Source organism: Eptatretus burgeri, chromosome 5 (assembly GCF_056783735.1).
Source record: "Eptatretus burgeri isolate ZD-2024b chromosome 5, Ebu_testis_v1, whole genome shotgun sequence".
NCBI classification, from domain to species: Eukaryota; Metazoa; Chordata; class Myxini; order Myxiniformes; family Myxinidae; genus Eptatretus; species Eptatretus burgeri.
In genome coordinates this window covers 57,406,635-57,425,075 of record NC_140965.1, presented here as the reverse complement: position 1 = coordinate 57,425,075, position 18,441 = coordinate 57,406,635, and the positions used below count along the sequence as shown (strand labels likewise).

At 42.0% G+C, this 18,441-nt stretch overlaps 1 protein-coding gene across 7 annotated transcripts in view; it reads left to right on the top strand.

Moving 5' to 3' along the window:
- The window catches only part of LOC147026493 (palladin-like), a 264,027-nt gene that overhangs the window by 83,703 nt on the left and 161,883 nt on the right, over nucleotides 1–18,441 (top strand). For all 7 annotated transcript variants that reach the window (XM_085881959.1, XM_085881962.1, XM_085881961.1 and 4 more), the window contains exon 7: nucleotides 9,575–9,716. In XM_085881959.1, coding sequence (XP_085738085.1) covers nucleotides 9,575–9,716 — 142 coding nt within the window. The remainder of the gene's footprint in view (nucleotides 1–9,574; nucleotides 9,717–18,441) is intronic.

Below are 18,441 nucleotides of genomic sequence, written 5' to 3'. Positions count from 1 at the left end.
TGCGATCTCCAAATGGAGTTGCTTCTGCTCTATCGTTAGCAGCTTTGGCACGAACTTCGCTGAGATTCTCTTTAAGCCCAAATCCTCAGTCACAATGGAATGAACGGATCCAATGCTGACGCTCGCCTCATCTGCAAGTTCTCTGATCGTGATTCGACGATCCTGCATCAGCAGGGTCTTCACTTGGTCAATGACGATCTCATTTCGGGATGTTGAGGGCCTACCAGAACGTGCTTCACTTTCCACTGATGTGCGACCATCTTTGAAGCGGGTGTACCACTCTTTTGTCTGTGTGGTGCCCATTGCTTTGTTCCTGAAGGCCTGTTGAATCTTGCGGATCGTTTCCACTTGGGAATCGCCAAGCTTTACATAAAATTTGATGCAGTAGTGTTGTTCAAGTTGTTCCGCCATTTTGTCAAAAACGAAAATCCGACGGCGCTATCCCACTCACAATCTATCCACACAAACCCACACAAAATCCCTATCCCACCCACAATCTTTTCCACCACAAATCATCCTCGCTAATTTTTACCTGCAGTACACTGTTTCCTCCCATCCTCTCATTCCTCTTTTCCTGTTTGTTCTTTGCCTTGCTTGCTTTGTCCAATTGTGGCCCCCTTTCAATACATTGGGACCCCTGTCATCTCACTCATTCAATAGCCTATATCTTGTTGAATTATGTTGATGAATTAAGCAAAATATATAATCTGTAAACATGCAGTGTTGTTGAGGGGATGGGAAACTGCATGCAGCCAATCATACAACATGGATTGACAATATCTGCTGCTCTTCCTTCGCTCCAATTGGTTCTTCTGACCACGTCCTTGTTAAAGTGGACATCTCTCTGGCTGTCATCAGAGAACCACCTCACCGCCGTCGAGTCTGGCATTTCACTCAAGCCGACTGGCAGGGTCTCCGAGCAGCCATCAAACTTACAGACTGGTCTCCTATGACTACTTTCTCAAACATCAACTCATCCTGGGAATTCTTTCAAAGAAACTTGCTCTCCCTCATGCACAGATTTATCCCCTCTCGTGTTCAGTTGTCTTACCCTTCCTCCCGCCCTTGGTTTACTGAAGCTTGTGGCGAGGCAGTTGTCCTGAAACAACTTGCCTTTGCCTCATGGAAAGCAAACCCAACTGAGGGCAATCTCAGTTCTTTCCACAAAGCTCGGAACAAGTGTGTATCTACCCTCAGGAGAGCCAGAAAACAACATCTTTCTCATCTCAAGTCTGAACTCTCAAACCTCTCTCCCTCCTCAAAATCCTGGTGGCGTTTAATCAAATCTGTTTCTGGTGTATGTTCCCCCTCCATCCCCTCCCTTACCTCAAATGGCCGCACTGCTGATTCCACACGTGATAAAGCTGAATGTCTAAACTCGGTGTTTGCAGCTAAATCTTGTGTCCCAAACCCATCACTATCTCTACCCACTTTACCCAGTCGCACCCAACTGTCCCTGGACTCTGTATCCTTTTCTCCTGACAAGGTGGAGAGCTTGCTTTCAAACCTCGAGTCAGATTCTGCAACCGGTCCAGACGGCATCAGCCCACGTGTCCTCAAAGCCTGCTCTTCTGCTCTTGCTCACCCTCTCTCTGTTCTATTCACCCTCTCATTTTCCCAAGGTCATCTGCCATCTGCTTGGAAATCTGCTAACATCACTGCCCTGCATAAAAAGGTGCAAAAACAGATCCCTGTAACTATAGACCAATCAGCCTTCTCCCAATCATCAGCAAGGTTATGGAATCCATCATCGCTTCAGACATGAAATCCTTCCTCTTCTCCAATGGCTTGATTTCCAATCATCAATTTGGTTTCAGACCAGGTCACTCTACCCTAGATATGCTGCTACTGCTCTCCCATCAATGGATGGAGGTCCTCAATGCCAGACAGGAAATCCGAGCCGTATCCCTGGACATATCACATGCTTTTGACACAGTCTGGCACCCTGCCCTACTCACCAAACTCTCTTCCCATGGTATTCAAGGCCATCTCCACTCATGGCTCGCAGACTTCCTCTCCTGTCGCAGTCAACGTGTGGCCCTAAATGGAGTTCTTTCATCCCCTCTTCCTGTGCAGGCTGGAGTTCCTCAAGGTAGCGTTCTGGGCCCTGTTCTTTTTCTGGTTTTCATCAATGATCTCTCGGACTCTCTGGAAAATCCTCTATTTCTCTTTGCCGATGACTCCACCCTCTGCCATACCATCTGTCATCCCTCAGACCGGCAAGCAGCAGCTTCTTCGCTCACTGCAGATCTGGATAAAATCACAAACTGGTCCAACACGTGGAACATGTCTTTCAATCCAGACAAATCTCACACTCTCACTATGTCTCTTCGAAAGGACCGTTTACAAAACCCCCCATCCACTTTCTCAACAATCCTCTGGAAGAAGTCTTTTCTTTCAAGCTTCTGGGTCTCACTATCTGCCATGACCTTTCCTGGGAAAGTCACATTTCCAACCTTGCCTCAAAAGCCAGTCGCCGACTGGGAATCCTCCGTCGTGCAAAGTCCTTCCTCGGCCCTCTTGAGCTCCTGACCACTTACAAAGCTTTTGTCCGTAGCCTGATGGAGTACTGCTCTCCCCTCTGGGCTGGTGCTCCTGCCTCCCACCTTTCTCGACTTCACGCTGTCGAAACCAGGGCTTTTAAGATCATTGGCATCTCCCGCAATGAAGCTGAGTCTTTGGGCCTCTCACTCAATCACCGCAGGTTGGTCGGTGGTCTTTCTGTCTTCTACCGACTCCTCTCCAGCCTTGCCCCCCTGCTCTCTCTGCGATTTGTCCCCACCACATTTCCACAGGGCGCTCAAGGTCCGCCAACAACCCCCTTCTGGTAAAACTACCAAAATCACGAATCACTGCTCATCTTCACTCTTTCATTCCTCTTTTTCCCGCCTTTGGAATAAACTTCCTCACTCTATTCTTTCCCATTCTTCCCTCCAGGCTTTCAAAACAGCTGTTCACCACCACCTCTTATCTTCCCCCATCCAAATCCTCGATCTTTTCTACCCCCGATAATCCACCCAAGCCCACTTCCTTCAATTCTCCTGCTTTCCTTCCTGAAAGTCCCTTTAATGTCCATCTTCCCCTCGCCATGTTCCCCGTCCCATCCCCATCCCTCTCCCTTCCACATTTCACCTGTGTCTGTTCCCCAATGTTTTGTCCCTTCCACTCCCACCCCTCTTGTCTCATGCCTCATTGCTGTGAGTTGTGTGTTAGCTCTCATACGAGCCTCGACCAAGGTATACAAAAAAAAAAAAAAATGGATTGAGACATCTGAAAGAAATCAGAAACATTCCATGCGGTTGTATTTCACTTTCAGATTATTGGTACATTTCTGCATGTAAAGATGTAAAATCTGATGATCATACTCCTTCTTGAGTGGCTGTAGTTAAAGAGCAACCACCAGAGCATTTGTGCTGCTGAAGCAGTCTCTAAAGAGAGAATACTTTGGATGGTTTCCCATTGCCTTCCCAGCAGTAATCTGTGTAGGAATTTCTAATATGGCAGGGATACCAGAATGCAATGGCTGACTTTATAAGCAGGTCCAGTGGTATATTTAATGTCCACCAGGAAATGCTAGCAGATGGGACACTGGACTTAAATTCTGTATAAGACTGTAAAGTCTTTGATACAAGGCCTAGCCTGCAAAGCACCAGGGTGACAGGTTTATAGTTGGGTGGGATTCAAACCCATTTTCATAGCTCAAAGGTAAATATGCTCCCGCAAAGCTATCCTGCCAGCCCTCTAAGAATGTAAAGCGATAAGAATTGATGAAGATCAGATCTAGTAAGTCTAAGTTTTTGAAATTTAATATGTTTTACTTGAAAAATAAATGGTAGAAATGGAGTGCTTTTGTTTTTGTTTTTTCTATCAGCTCATGGTGAAAAATGGATTTGATTTCCTTCTTGGTTTGTATTATAGCTTAGGTCCATGACATCACACAAACATCTTTATATAGTGGTGCTGCAAGCTAGTGGGTTTGGCATGGTCCATAAGGTTTAATTGACTCTCATGGAAAGATACACTGTGGCACTGAGAATTCAATAGACCTTCAGGCTGCAATGCAATTGCAAGAGTAGCTGAGTGATTAACCTTTGTAATCACATGCAATCACTCGCTTGCTTTATGTTAGTTCAACCTAACACCACAGATGTGTACCGATGAAAGGATGAAGTCAGAACGAAGTAAGGACCCTGATCTTTTCTACACCCGTTAAACCACCCCCTACCCCCTTCTCAAAAATTTTCTTCTGTATCCACCTTGTCCACCCCTTGCATTCTCCCCTACTCCTCGTCGTTACCCACATCTCTTATTTGTCCATCTCCGTCGATTTTCTCCCTTGGCCCTGCTGTTAGCATTTCCACCTTCTTTCTGCTGTTCCTTTTGTTATGTTGTGTCGTGATCCGTTTTATGTTCTAGCTCTTCCATGAGCCTTGACTCTGGACAAAAAAAATGCAACAAATCTGAAATTACAAAAATATACCAATTTATCAAAATACACATGCAAGATTACATGAGTCATTTCTAGTAATACAAGCAGATACAGATTGTGATGTCTTCATCTACTACAGCAGGTAATCACAATGGGAACGTATTTGTACTCTATTGTCTATATGCAGAAATGTATCGACACTGAAACACAAAAGACACAAACATACAACACAAAGGATTGATATTGGGAACCTATGAATGTTATTGACTATGATCATGATAGGCAGCCTGCGAGTTTCTGAACAAATGTAGGAATTGGCAGGAAGGGTTGGGGAAGGGGAGGGATGGGCAAGTTTGTGCTGATCTGTCGTGATTCCTCCAGGAAATATAGTAGAACGCCTGTTGCCAGTGTTGCACCACTCAACCTCAGGGACACAGGAGTAATCGTCCCAGTAGCATCTACTCACACCCCTGACTCTGAGTTCCTTTGAAAGGAACTTCTTGGCTTGGATGTCCTCCTATTCCCTGCTCTCTCTCTCTCTCTCTTGACTTAAGGCCCGGTCACACCTTGACGTTTTAGCCAACGTATGCCGATTTTTAAATTTGTTTTCTAAAACGCTGGCACACGTTGAATACGTTATGGGTAAGTTTTGATAACATTGAGAGCACGCTGAAAAACACTGCCATACATCGTTATACGTTGGCTTTAAACGTTGTACTTTTTGGTTGTCCTCAAATTTTTTCATGCATGAAATTTCACGACGTATGCCGGCGTATGACTCACACGTTCCGCTACGCTGGCCACAAGTTGTATGCACAGTCTGCGATCGTTGACAGACGTCAACACATGCTACTTGTAAGTTAATCATAAGTTGAGACACGCCGAGGTAATGTTTAGTGTACCCGAAACTTATTTCTAACCTATGATTAACGTGTTGTTGGCACGTTACGCGATCGTTGCCACACGTCGACAGACGTTACTTTTAAGTTACTCATAGGCTGAAAGACGTCGGTATAATGGATCGTCCTTGCATCAGCGTCCACGGCCACAGCCAGGACACTTATTTGCAGCATTCTTCAAACTTTTCGAGGATGTTCACACTTCGATGTCTAGCTTGGCTATGGTTCCAATTGTCCATCGGCAGCGTCTATTTAAAATAGTCGAGTTTGAGCGTTTTAACACGTTCAGAAGAAATGCTTCAAATTTCAAAACCCCAGCATCAAAAAACAAAGGCGAGTGACAGCAATTTAAATCATTCATTGTAAACAATGAAAATAGTTGAGTGGTACCGTTTAAAAGTCTTTGAGTGTAAAAAAAATCCAATTGTTGAGCGCAAGCGTCTACTTTCAATAGTGGAGTTTGAGCGATTTAGCACGTTCAATAGAAACGATTAAAATTTCCGAGCGCCAGCGTCAAAAAACAAAGGCGAGTGACAGCAATTTAAATCGTTCATTGTAAACAATGAAAATAGCTGAGTGGTACCGTTTAAAAGTCGTTGAGTGTAAAAAAAATCCAATTGTTGAGCGCAAGCGTCTACTTTCAATAGTGGAGATGCAGCCACTTAAATCGTTGAGTGGCAGCCTATGAATAGCAAACCCTACGTCACCGGCAAAGATAAACTGCCGCACGATATGGATAAGTTAGGCTATCGTTGGGCATAGTTTGTGAACGCCGGCTTCACGATAATTATTCGTTGGTATATCGTATCTATAAGTAATCAAAGCGCTCTATGCACATTATTAGTTCATTGTGCATTTGTCCAACCCGTTATGAATAGACCTAAATCGTAAAAAGAAGCTATAGCTCATTGTTGAAAAAGCTCCATAAAAAATTAGCCGCGAAGAACTTCGAACAATGGTGAAAAGATGTCTCCTACCCGTGGACACGCGGACGCAAGGACGATCCATCATAACCCACACCCTCCCCCTCACACTCACCTACTACTGCCAACATGAACAAACTACTACTAATACTAATACTGATACTGATACTGATACTGTTACTGCTGACATGGACATCGACTCAAAAAGGACTCGAAAACACTGTTGGGTTCCCCTTTTATGAGCAGCATTTTTATATACCAATTCCCAAAACCGCTGGGAACACATCTATATATGGCAATTGTAAGCTAGAAACACGTTAATTTTTTTTTTTTTGTCGACCGGAAGACGTCATTGGAATACGTCTACATATGTCGATATGTGTTGGGACTACGTAAAGAATTGGTTCAAAGCACGTCAAACATAAGTTAGAAATAAGTTTCGCATAAAAAAGACATTACCGCAACGTGTTTTGACTTATGAGTAGCTTATAAGTAGCGTTTGTGGACGTGTGTAAGCGTCCACATATCGTGTGTAAAAATTATCCCCATCGCATGCGGAATGTGTGTCATACACCGAGTACGTCGCAAAATTTTGAACATGTTTAAAATTTCTTGACGTAATCTACTTACTACGGCGTATGATAGCGTACTTTAGCGTTCTACTCACATATACCAAACTTACTCATACCGTATTTGACGTGCCCCAACGTTTTAGACACATTTTTCTTAGGTCGGCATACGCTGGCAAGATCGCCAAGGTGTGACCGCGATGTTGTCACTTCCATTTCTATGGCAGTTATGATTCGAATTGTTGTGCGTCAGCCTTTTAATAGGCTACGTCACGACATCGTCGGTGATGCGTGCAACGCGCTATGCCTAAGTTATACTATCATTGGGCATCGGTTGTGTAGGCCGACAACAGGTTCAGCATTCGTTGGTATAAGTTATCTATAACACAACGAAACGTTCTGTGTCCGTTACCAATGCGTTATACATAAGACCAAGTCGCTATGAATACGTCCGAATCTTTAAAAAAAAACATCAAAAGTTCAACGTAAGCCAGCGTTTTACATACATTTTAATACGTTGCCATCGCTGGCTAAAACGTAAAGGTGTGACCGGGCCTTTAGGTCTTGATCACGTTGTCACACCTCCCTCAGCTCTTCAGCTCCAACTTTGCACACACTTCAGTTCTGGCTCCAACCACAACTCAACTCTGTCCATTGAGCTTAAATAGCAAATTAGCTATTTCACGCTCGCCCTGCCAAAGTGGGAGCCAATTCAAATGTTCAACTTTTCCTCACAGGTGTGGTTCTATTGTTCTTCATCATCATTTAATATTTTTCATGCCATTATGTAATGTCTCCTCCCACCCATCTTGGGACCATGACATCACCGTTCCTCGCAGGACATGGTGCTAATGCCTCCACTTTCCCCATCATGGGGACTTGCAGATTCCAGTTAAAAGTTGGAAAGAGACTGCAGCCTTTAATGAGTTGCAAAGAGACTGTAGCCTGTTCCCTTCGTGGCAGTGTTTGCACAGCTGCCTTGAAACAAAGAATGGCGATGCCTGCACTCAAACTAAATATATCTTCAATGAATTTAATAGGTGGAGTACCTACAAAATATAGTCGGACAAGTTTTCTCTATAATATCAATGCTTAGCCCTGGGAAGTCCCCACATTTTCAGTAACTTACATATATTTTTGTATACAAAGTCAAGGCTCATGGAAGAGCTACAATGCAGAATAGAGCAGAACATAACAACAAAAGCAACATCTGAAAGAGAGGGGGAAAACATACACCAGGGATGAGGGTCAAAATATAGAGAGACTTGGAGTAACAAGGAACATGGGAAAGAATGAGGACACGGAGAGGACACATGCGATGGACAAGTTGGACATAGCCGCAAACTCCAAAGGAGGTAAAACTGGAAACCTGGATGGAAGTGTGATTGGGGAGGGGGGATAGGTGTAGAAAAGATTATGGTTTTGGATATGGGATGATCTGAGATGGTGGTGGACAGCTGTCTTGAAGATCTGGATGGAAGAATGAGATTGAAGAGAATGTGGAAAGTTGGTTCCACAGGTGGGGAAAAAGAGGAACAAATAAGGGGGCGAGCAGCTACCATGGATCCTGGGAACCCCATTGGAATGGGGTTTCCGGAAGATTGCGTGTGCCAGCAGAAGCCTGGGGGAAGGGGTGAGGGAACAGAGCACAGAAAGAGCAGATGGCACAATGCCAGAAATAAGGTGGCAGAAGACAGGGAGACCAGTGACCCACTCACGATGTGAAAGTGATTGGCACATAGACTCAGCCTCATCACGGAAGATTCCAATAATCTTAAATACTTTGTCCCCATGGCATCAAGCCAAGCAAGATGTGAGGCAGGGGTGCCATCCCAGAGGGGAGATCAGCACCAAACCAAGCCGAGGATGAAGGTCCCGCAGGTGGACAAGAGTTCAGACGTGCCAAGGAAGGACCTTGCACAAAGGAGGATATTTAATTTTCTTTATACCTACATTGTATATACAAAATCAATAAATCATATCATACTTCACAATATTTACAGCCAGCTGGTACAGCAAACACTCAATGGTACATTTCCTTAGCAAATACTCCACAGAAGTCCAGAGACTACTCAACAATAAAATTAATGGATTATTTTTTAAAACCTACAACAAACTCATAAATTCTAACACCATAAAACAAGATAAAAACATTTGGTGCATCACATTATATATCAACAAATGTGACATTTGTAACTATTTTACACCAAACTGGATAATTAAACAAAAATATCATTGGGAAGAGTTAGTGTGCTTTTTCTTTATTTGAGCCAATAATTTATGCTCACGTTTGTTTAAAAATATACTGTTTGGTTTATTGGGAGAGACCTGAGCTTAACATATCTAAAGGATAATGCATAGCCCTCTCGTAATTCACCACCCCTTCCCCAACCCTTCCCCTACCTCCTCAGAAACACTTCCTCCAATCAACCTTTCTCTCTCTGACTACCTACCACCCTCTTATTCGTCGTATTCTTGAAAAAAATTAAAAAGCCTTCTTGATCTGAAATCCTTGTGCTTGGTTGTTTTTTGTGTTTATTTTTCAACTACATTCATATTTGTTTGAGGTCATCCTGGGGTAGGCAACGGACCAAATTTGAATACAACTGGCCGGGTGTCATGGCCTGAATTTTGTTTGAATGTTTGGAAAATAATGTGATTGCAAGTACCAGTTTGTTCATTTTTTTTACTTTGGTGATTTCTTCCACTCTATGATGTCATTGTTCTTCTCTTTGTCACTTTTATTAATACTAGCCCCTCCAAGATGTAGCAGCTGCAACGGGGCAGCTTGTGGTGATGGAATGTCGTATCAAGGGACTGCCATCGCCACTTGTTACTTGGTTCCGGGATCGCATTGAAATTGAAGACTCGCCAGACTTTCGCATACTACAGAAAAGTGAGTTCAGCACAATTAAGTTCTAGCACCACAAAACCCGGTTTTATTACAGATTAATGGGTGTTGATTCACTTTTCAAGACTGATGTGCATATCATAAAGCATTCCAGAAAGTATCTTATCATACAATCAGTTTTATCAAATAAATTATTCCTCATTTTTGTTCCATTCATTCACCCAAGAAATTTCATCCATTAAGGAAATAATAGTATCAATGTTTCGATTGTGCCACAATTCATAATAATTCCATGATGCTGTTTATAATCTGGCTATCTGTAAACCTTGTTCAATATTATTGAGTCTTACATTTTACTTGTCATCATTATATGTGTACCCTAATTGGTAAAATATCAAAAGAAAGTGGTCAAAGTTAACAACTGACCACATTTGCACAGACAAGTTTCTTCCAGCGATTTAGCAAGGTCACGTAGATGATATTGGCATGACCAACACGAAGTGACCACAAATATGTGGACGGGTCTGTAGATGGCAAACAAAGTAGGAACTACAGGACTTTCCAGCTCATGAATCCGAAACCACAATCAATCGGGCCAAAAAAGGAGCCACATAGCAACCCACCAGTCTCAAAATGATCGTTAAAATAGGGGAAACTGACTCATGGCTGACATTTTCCAAGCTCGATACAGGCACGGTCTACCAAAATCTTCTTTGCACATCCGCACTCCGTCAAGGTGCCTCCATTCATTACATGATAACCATGAAAAAGCTCTCTATCTGGATAGTTCGGTGTGGTATAATATGTGGGCCATATTTGATTGAACCATGCAGTTGCTGTATACATTCCAAGAAGTAGAGTACCCCCCCCCCCACAACAGTGAATATCAATCAATAGTTTCAGCCAATTCCAGCAATTTCCTTGCACTTGTATTATTGAGACCAATTTCTTTGTAATCATTGTTCTATATTAAGACAAAAAGTACATGTTTCGCGGCCCCAATTTATCCCTCCCTATTGTGGGATCAGCCGAGGAGAATGTTTGGCCCAAGTCTTTCATGGACCGACTGGCCAGGCTTGACGTTGAACTGAAGACAGCAAGCATTTGGAATTCAACCAGGGGTTTGGCGATAACTCGTCGACTCTTCACAAACGATGCCACGGGTTTTCAGCACCAACTGATTCTAGCAGACTGGACACTCATATGGCATCCATCTGAGGGAAGGTGCACTTTGGAATGCAACATGCTGCCTGTGAAAAACCAATCTGACAGTTTATATTCAGGAGAACCATTCTACAAACCTTTTTTTTTATTCCAGGTTTATCTTAAGGAAAACATGTTTAACGATTCATCCATTCATCATCTTTGCACTATATAGTCCAACCTTGATTCACAAACAGGAGCATATTGTAGTGTTACATTTGGAATATGTAACCTGCATGAATTTTATGCCATCTGCCATATCTCCTAAACAAATAACTGCCTGGAAGAAACGTTTAAATTCTTTCACTGACTAATCAGTTCCCAGGCATGACTCCCACAGAATACTTGTGGGATTACCTCGATTGGTAACTATAAATAACACGTATACATCCCATTAATGTGACCATCCTAAGGGAAATATTCACAGGTTTTGAAAAAATATGCTTTAATTTATGCAAGACGTCCCTCGATGAACACTTCCCTTTAAGGTGGTCATTTTCAATATCACATGAAATCCGTCCTATGCTTTGCCAATACTCTTTATATTAAATTATATTGTGCCATTGGTGAAATATGTGAAATATGGTGAACCTTTGCTCGACATGTTTACTTATCAACAGAAGAATGAAGTGAACTACAACAGCACTCGGTAGAGCGCATACAGTGGGGACAACAAGAATTTGATACACTGCCGATTTTGCAGGTTTTCCCACTTGCAAAGCACGTAGAGGTCTGTAATTTTTATCACAGGTACACTTCAACTGTGAAAGACGGAATCTAAAACAAAAATCCTGAAAATCACATTGTCTGATTTTTAAATAATTAATTTGCATTTTATTGCATGAAATAAGTATTTGATCACCGACCAACCAGTAAGAATTCCGGCTCTCACGGACCTGTTAGTTTTGTCTTAAAGAAGCCATCCCATTCTCCACTCATTACCTGTATTAACTGCACCTATTTGAACTTGTTATCTGCATAAAAGACAGCTGTCCACACTCAATCAATCAGACTCCAACCTCTCCACAATGGGCAAGACCAGAGAGCTGTCTAAGGACATCAGGGACAAAATCGGAGACTTGCACAAGGCTGGGATGGGCAACAGGACAATAGGCAAGCAGCTTGGTGAGAAGGCAACTGTTGGCGCAATTATTAGAAAATGGAAGAAGTTCAAGATAACAGTCAATCTCCCTCGGTCTGGGGCTCCATGCAAGATCTCAACTCGTGGAGCCTCAATGATCATAAGAAAGGTGAGGGATCAGCCCAGAACTACACGGCAGGACCTGTTCAATGAGCTGAAGAGAGCTGGGACCACAGTATCAAAGAAAACCATAAGTAACACATTACGCCGTCATGGATTAAAATCCTGAAGCGCATGCAAGGTCCCTCTGCTCAAGCCAGCGCATGCCCAGGCCCGTCTGAAGTTTGCCAATGACCATCTGGATGATCCAGAGGAGGAATGGGAGAAGGTCATGTGGTCTGATGAGACCAAAATAGTGCTTTTTGGTTTAAACTCCACTCGCCGTATTTGGAGGAAGAAGAAGGATGAGTACAACCCCAAGAACACCATCCCAACCGTGAAGCATGGAGGTGGAAACATCATTCTTTGGGGATGCTTTTCTGCAAAGGGGACAGGATGACTGCACCGTATTGTGGGGAGGATGGATGGGGCCATGTATCGCGAGATCTTGGCCAACAACCTCCTTCCCTCAACAAGAGCATTGAAGATGGGGCGTGGCTGGGTCTTCCAGCATGACAACGACCCGAAACACACAACCAGGGCAACTAAGGAGTGGCTCCGTAAGAAGCGTCTCAAGGTCCTGGAGTGGCCTCGCCAGTCTCCAGACCTGAACCCATTGCAAAATCTTTGGAGGGAGCTGAAAGTCTGTGTTGCCCAGCGACAGCCCCAAAACCTGAAGGATCTGGAGAAGATCTGTATGGAGGAGTGGGCCAAAATCCCTGCTGCAATCTGTGCAAACCTGGTTAAGAACTACAGGAAACGTCTGATCTCTATAATTGCAAACACAGGTTTCTGTACGAAATATTAAGTTCTGTTTTTCTGATGTATCAAATACTTATTTCATGCAATAAAATGCAAATTAATTATTTTAAAATTATACAATGTGATTTTCAGGATTTTTGTTTTTGATTCCGTCTTTCACAGTTGAAGTGTACCTATGATAAAAATTACAGACCTCTACGTGCTTTGTAAGTGGGAAAAACCTGCAAAATCGGCAGTGTATCAAATACTTGTTCTCCCCACTGTACCTCTGCCAGGCTGAACAGTATACGTTTTGTATCCCACTGATAGGCCGGATCTGGATCTGGACCTGAACCAAAATCTAATTGGCATGCTCTTATCACCTAACTTACTCATTCACCAAGTTTTATCATAAGTCTTCCACAACTTTATGAAATACCATGCTATGTTTTTGGCCCCATCTCTCCAAAAGGAAGAATCACTTTAAAAATTTGAAAATTCTTGCACCTGGATCCGCATATTCACCAAAATTGAATCACTTCATGTTTGTGAAACAACCAACATGCCCACCAGGTTTTGTCTGAATCTTTCCATAACCTTTTGAGATATTGTGTTTGTATATCGTTTTTAGCCCCCATCACATCAAGCCTGGTGTTGCCTCAGTGATTAGGGTGGCTGGCTTGGGGTCTCAGGGTCCTGAGTTTGAGCCTCTTGTCAGCCATTGAATTAATACCAGGTGGTGTTAACTTAGCCTGTAATCCTTCTGAGGTTGGTGAAATGACTACCAGTGTACTGGTAATAGGAGCATTGCATTAGTGGCATAGCTGTGCTCTCAGCCAATGATGCTACCTGCAGCCATGTGCTGCATACGGCAGAGAAGGAGGAGTCCCATCACTCAATGGTGAAGAATCAGTTCAAAAATTCCCAGATCTGGATCTGGATCTGGATATACACTAAAATCTAATAAATTCTTTCTTGTCACACACTAAACTTGTCCACCAAACGTTGTCACATGTAGCACGATACATGCAAAATCCATAAAACAAATTTGACCTCAAAAAATAATTGGTGATTAAATTCCATGACAAAATACACAAATCCTCTTTAAATTTCAAGTCAAATGGATGAATTGATAATTTTAGAAATGACTATGTTGACTTTTTGGCCTATGTTGACCTCAAAAACATACTTTTTCATTGAATTTGTTGATCTGAAATGCAAATCCTCTTCAAATTTCAAGTCAATGGGATGAAAATTGAGGATTTTAGAAACTCCAACTAAGTTGGTGACCTTTGGCCTGTGTTGACCTTTTGGTTAATGTTGACCTAAAAAATAATGGTGGTTGAATTAAATGACCAAACATGCAACTCTTCAAATTTCAAGTCGATATGATGAAAATTGACAATTTATAAAATTCGGCCCATGTTGACCTCAAAAATAATTGGTGGTTGAATTCAGTGATCCGATGTGCAAATCCTGTTCAAATTTCTAGTCACTTGGCTGAAAATTGAGGATTTTAGAAATTAAGAAAATTTGTTGACCTTTTGACCTTAAAAGCAATAGGCTTCCTTATGATGAGCTCTACCATGTGGTGTAGTTTCGTGAAGATCAGTTTAAAATTGTGACCTCTAGGTGATAAAGATGAAAACAAACAGACAAACAATAACGATGTCATGCAGAGTATGATACTTGCGAAATCCATGAAACAAATTTGGATTTAAAAATAATTGCAGGTTGAATTCAATGACCAAATGTGCAACTCCTCTTCAAATTTCACGTCAATCGGATGAAAATTGACAATTTTAGAAATTCAGCCTATGTTGACTTTTTGGCCGATGTTAATCTTTTGGCCTATCTTGACCTCAAAAATACTTGTTCATTGAATTCAGTGACCTTAAATATAAACCCTCTTCAACTTTCAAGTCAATCAGATGAATATTGAGGATTTTAGAAATAACACCTCAGTTGCTGACCTTGGGACTATGTTGACCTTTTGGTCCATGTTGACCTCAAAAATAATTGGTGGTTTAATTCAGTGAAAAAATAATAATCAAAATAATTTATCCTGAAATATATATATATATATATATATATATATATATATATATATATATATATATATATATATATATATATATATATATATATATATATATATATCCTCTTTAAATTTCGAGTCAATCGGATGAAAATTGAGGATTTTTGAAATCTCGCCGAAGTTGTTCACTTCTTCTTGCTTATGACAAACTCCACCATGTGGTAAAGCTTCGTGAAGATCGGTTTAAAATTGTGACTTGTCGGCGATTGACAGACAAACAAACAAACAAACAGACAGAAAAACAAAATCGATTGACCAATATACTTGAAAAATCTTCGATTTTGCAAGTAACAAATAGACAGAAAGGGGTGAAAAAATAACCTGCTTCACCTGTGTTGGGAGAGGTAGTTAAGAAATGCCAGAGATGGCTCGTTTACAATTCCTTTGTAAGCATTTTATTCATGATGCTTTGACCTCTTGTTCAAATCCCATAAACTGTGTTGATTTGTATTTGTCCATTAGAGGCTTTTGAAAAATCCATGTAAATTACACTCATTTCTCCCGATACTTTTGTCCTGCATTTGATATACAGTACTGTATGTATCTCCAAAGCTTCTCCTTACTACGTGATAGAGAAATAATCTGGACAACAATGTTATTTATAAACTTGCTGATTTGATGTCTCATCAGGTTAGGACAAATAGTCGCGTCAATTTATGACAAACAACCACCAAACCCACAACAAATTGCAACAAAAGGTTTCTCAGTGGTTTTCATTCCTACTGGATATACTGATCAATAGAAAAAAGTCCACCAAAATCTGACATCCGGAAATGGGTTAAAACAGTCATTTTCAAGATGGCCGCCACCGGGCTTTGAAATAACTAAAACAGCTATAACTTCTTCAATAATTGTGATAAAAACATAATTGTTGGTTCTGTTCCATGGTTTTAATGGATCAGCAATCCACTGGCGTCAATAAAATTTAGATCTGATCAGTATTTAACCTGAAATCCAAGATGGCGGCAAAAAATGAAGGGTGTAAAATCAATAAATTGTCTCTATATAATCAAACCTCTGTTAGGCAATCACCCAACATTTATCAAATTCTAACAAAAGGGTTTTCAGTCTTCTATTGCCAGTAATTATATCACTGATGAACTTGAAAAAAAGAAATCTGAACTTGCTGCACAATCCAAAACGAGTAAGCTGTGGCTGGGTTATCAGAAAATGCTCCATACTGCTCGGGCAATGATCAAGGCAGATTGCACTGGGTCTTGGAAGGATCACTTGCAAGCTGTTGCTGATGCCTTGCCAATATTTGCAGCAGCTGGACACTACAACTACCAGAAGTCCGCTTATCTCTACGTACAAGAAATAAGTGAACTGGAGAGCAAACACCCACATGTGTATGAGAAGTTTCAAAATGGCTTCCATGTGATCCGGCGAACAAACCAGTTTTGGGCAGGCCTCAGCTGTGATCTAGTCATCGAACAAACACTCATGACATCACGAAAGAGCACCGGTGGCTTGACTCATGGCAGTAAGATGACAGAGGAACACCTAGCATTGTGGACAATGTCAGCCCCCATAACATCTGAGGTCAACGTCGCCATGCGGGACTTCAGTGATCTCACATACGCAACAAGCGAACAGCATAAAGAAGCAACTGGTGCCAGAATTGAAAGACATGCATTCAACCTAACGAAGATAAGCACAACGCTGAATGCATTTTCACCTTTCTCCTCTGATCCTACATTGAGAAATATCATGAATGGTATCGTGGCAAGCGAAGACATCAACATGCATGAATACGAAGCTGTTGGGAACAAAATCATCGAGAGAATGATTGGACAACCTGTGTTTTCCTTCTCCATCAAGAGGACAGAGAAAGCAAAAATGCTGTGAAATTCTAATGCTCTCCAGGTTGCTCCTCACAGAACCATTGACTCCAGTGTGCTATTCCAGCAATTCCTGGTGGTATCCCAGATAGGTGATTTGTCACTTGAGGACGAGATGAGTTTTGAGCTCAGTCCATACCCTCCATCCATCTTTGAGGACAACAAGATCTTGAGGAAAGCTGACAAACCTCATCTCACTCAAACCGTCAATGACCACTGTACCAAGGCACTGGCATGTGAAGGAGTACCTGACACCACACATTCAGCACACCTTAAGACTGAAAGGTATGTTATTGATGGTGGATCCTTGCTGCACAAGCTCAAGTGGAAGAAGGGAGATACATATGGCAAAATAGCCAGAGCATATGTGGACTTCACAACAAAACACTATTGGCAACAACTGTTGTCTTTGATGGCTATGGTGCAGGCCCTTCGATAAAGGATAACACTCAGCAGAGACGGGGACAAGCCAACAGCTATCCGACTGTGAACTTCACCGGATAAACTGAATTTGACGGAAAGAGAGATGAATTCCTATCTGTCGGCAGTAACAAGCAACAGCTGATCACCTTAATAGGTGATCAGCTGAAGAAAGTGGGCTGCACAGTTATTCAGGCAGAAGGGGACAATGATGTGGACATTGCCAAGACAGCCGTAAACAGCACAATTCTGCATTCCACCACACTAATCGGAGAGGACACAGATTTGTTGATGCTTTTGCTCTATTACTGTATACCAGATGGAAACCACTATATTTCAGATCAGACAACCAGTCAAGAAGCAATCTGAAAGTATATGACATCAATCGGATGAATCATCTTCTTGGAAATAAGTTGTGCACTCAACTATTATTCCTGCACGCCTTCACAGGATGTGATTCAACATCTCGTGTGTATGGCATTGGGAAAAAAATCAGTCTTTCAGAAACTCATGGAAGATGATCAAGGCCTCCAGTTGTGTGCAGATACATTCACTTCGAGAGGCGTCAGCCACGCTGAAATATAGAAACTTGGCAGCCAAGCGATGGCAGTTATATTTGGTGGGGAGAGCACAAGTTCTCTGGCAGCAATGCGTTAAAAGATATTCACAAAGAAGGTCGCTGCTGCTAAGTTTTTCATTACACCTGAACGTCTTCCCCCAACGGAATCTGCCACCAAGTTTCATTGTCTCCGAGTGTACTACCAGGTCATGGTTTGGATGGGGATGGAGGGTGACCTCGATCCTCTGGACTGGGGCTGGGGACTTGAAGACAATCGATTTGTACCTATCATGACTGCCTTGAATGCTGCACCAGACACTCTTCTGAAGATGATACACTGCAACTGCACCACAGCTTGTGACACACCCCGTTGCAGCTGCAGAAAGAATGGGCTTCCGTGTACGTCTGTATGTGGATCATGCCAAGTGACGTTTTGTGATAATCTTATAAATCAAGCGTCTGAGGAATGAGAGGACAGTGATGAGGACTGAAATTGTAACCTAAACTGCCATTATGTAATGTTCACAAATAAATGTTTCAGTGGCACCAGGTGTTCAGTGATTTTGGTTCATATGGAAAATTTATTGATTTTTTCACTCTTGAATTTTGCCGCCATCTTGGATTTTATGTTAAATACTGATCAGATATAAATTTTATTGACACCAGTG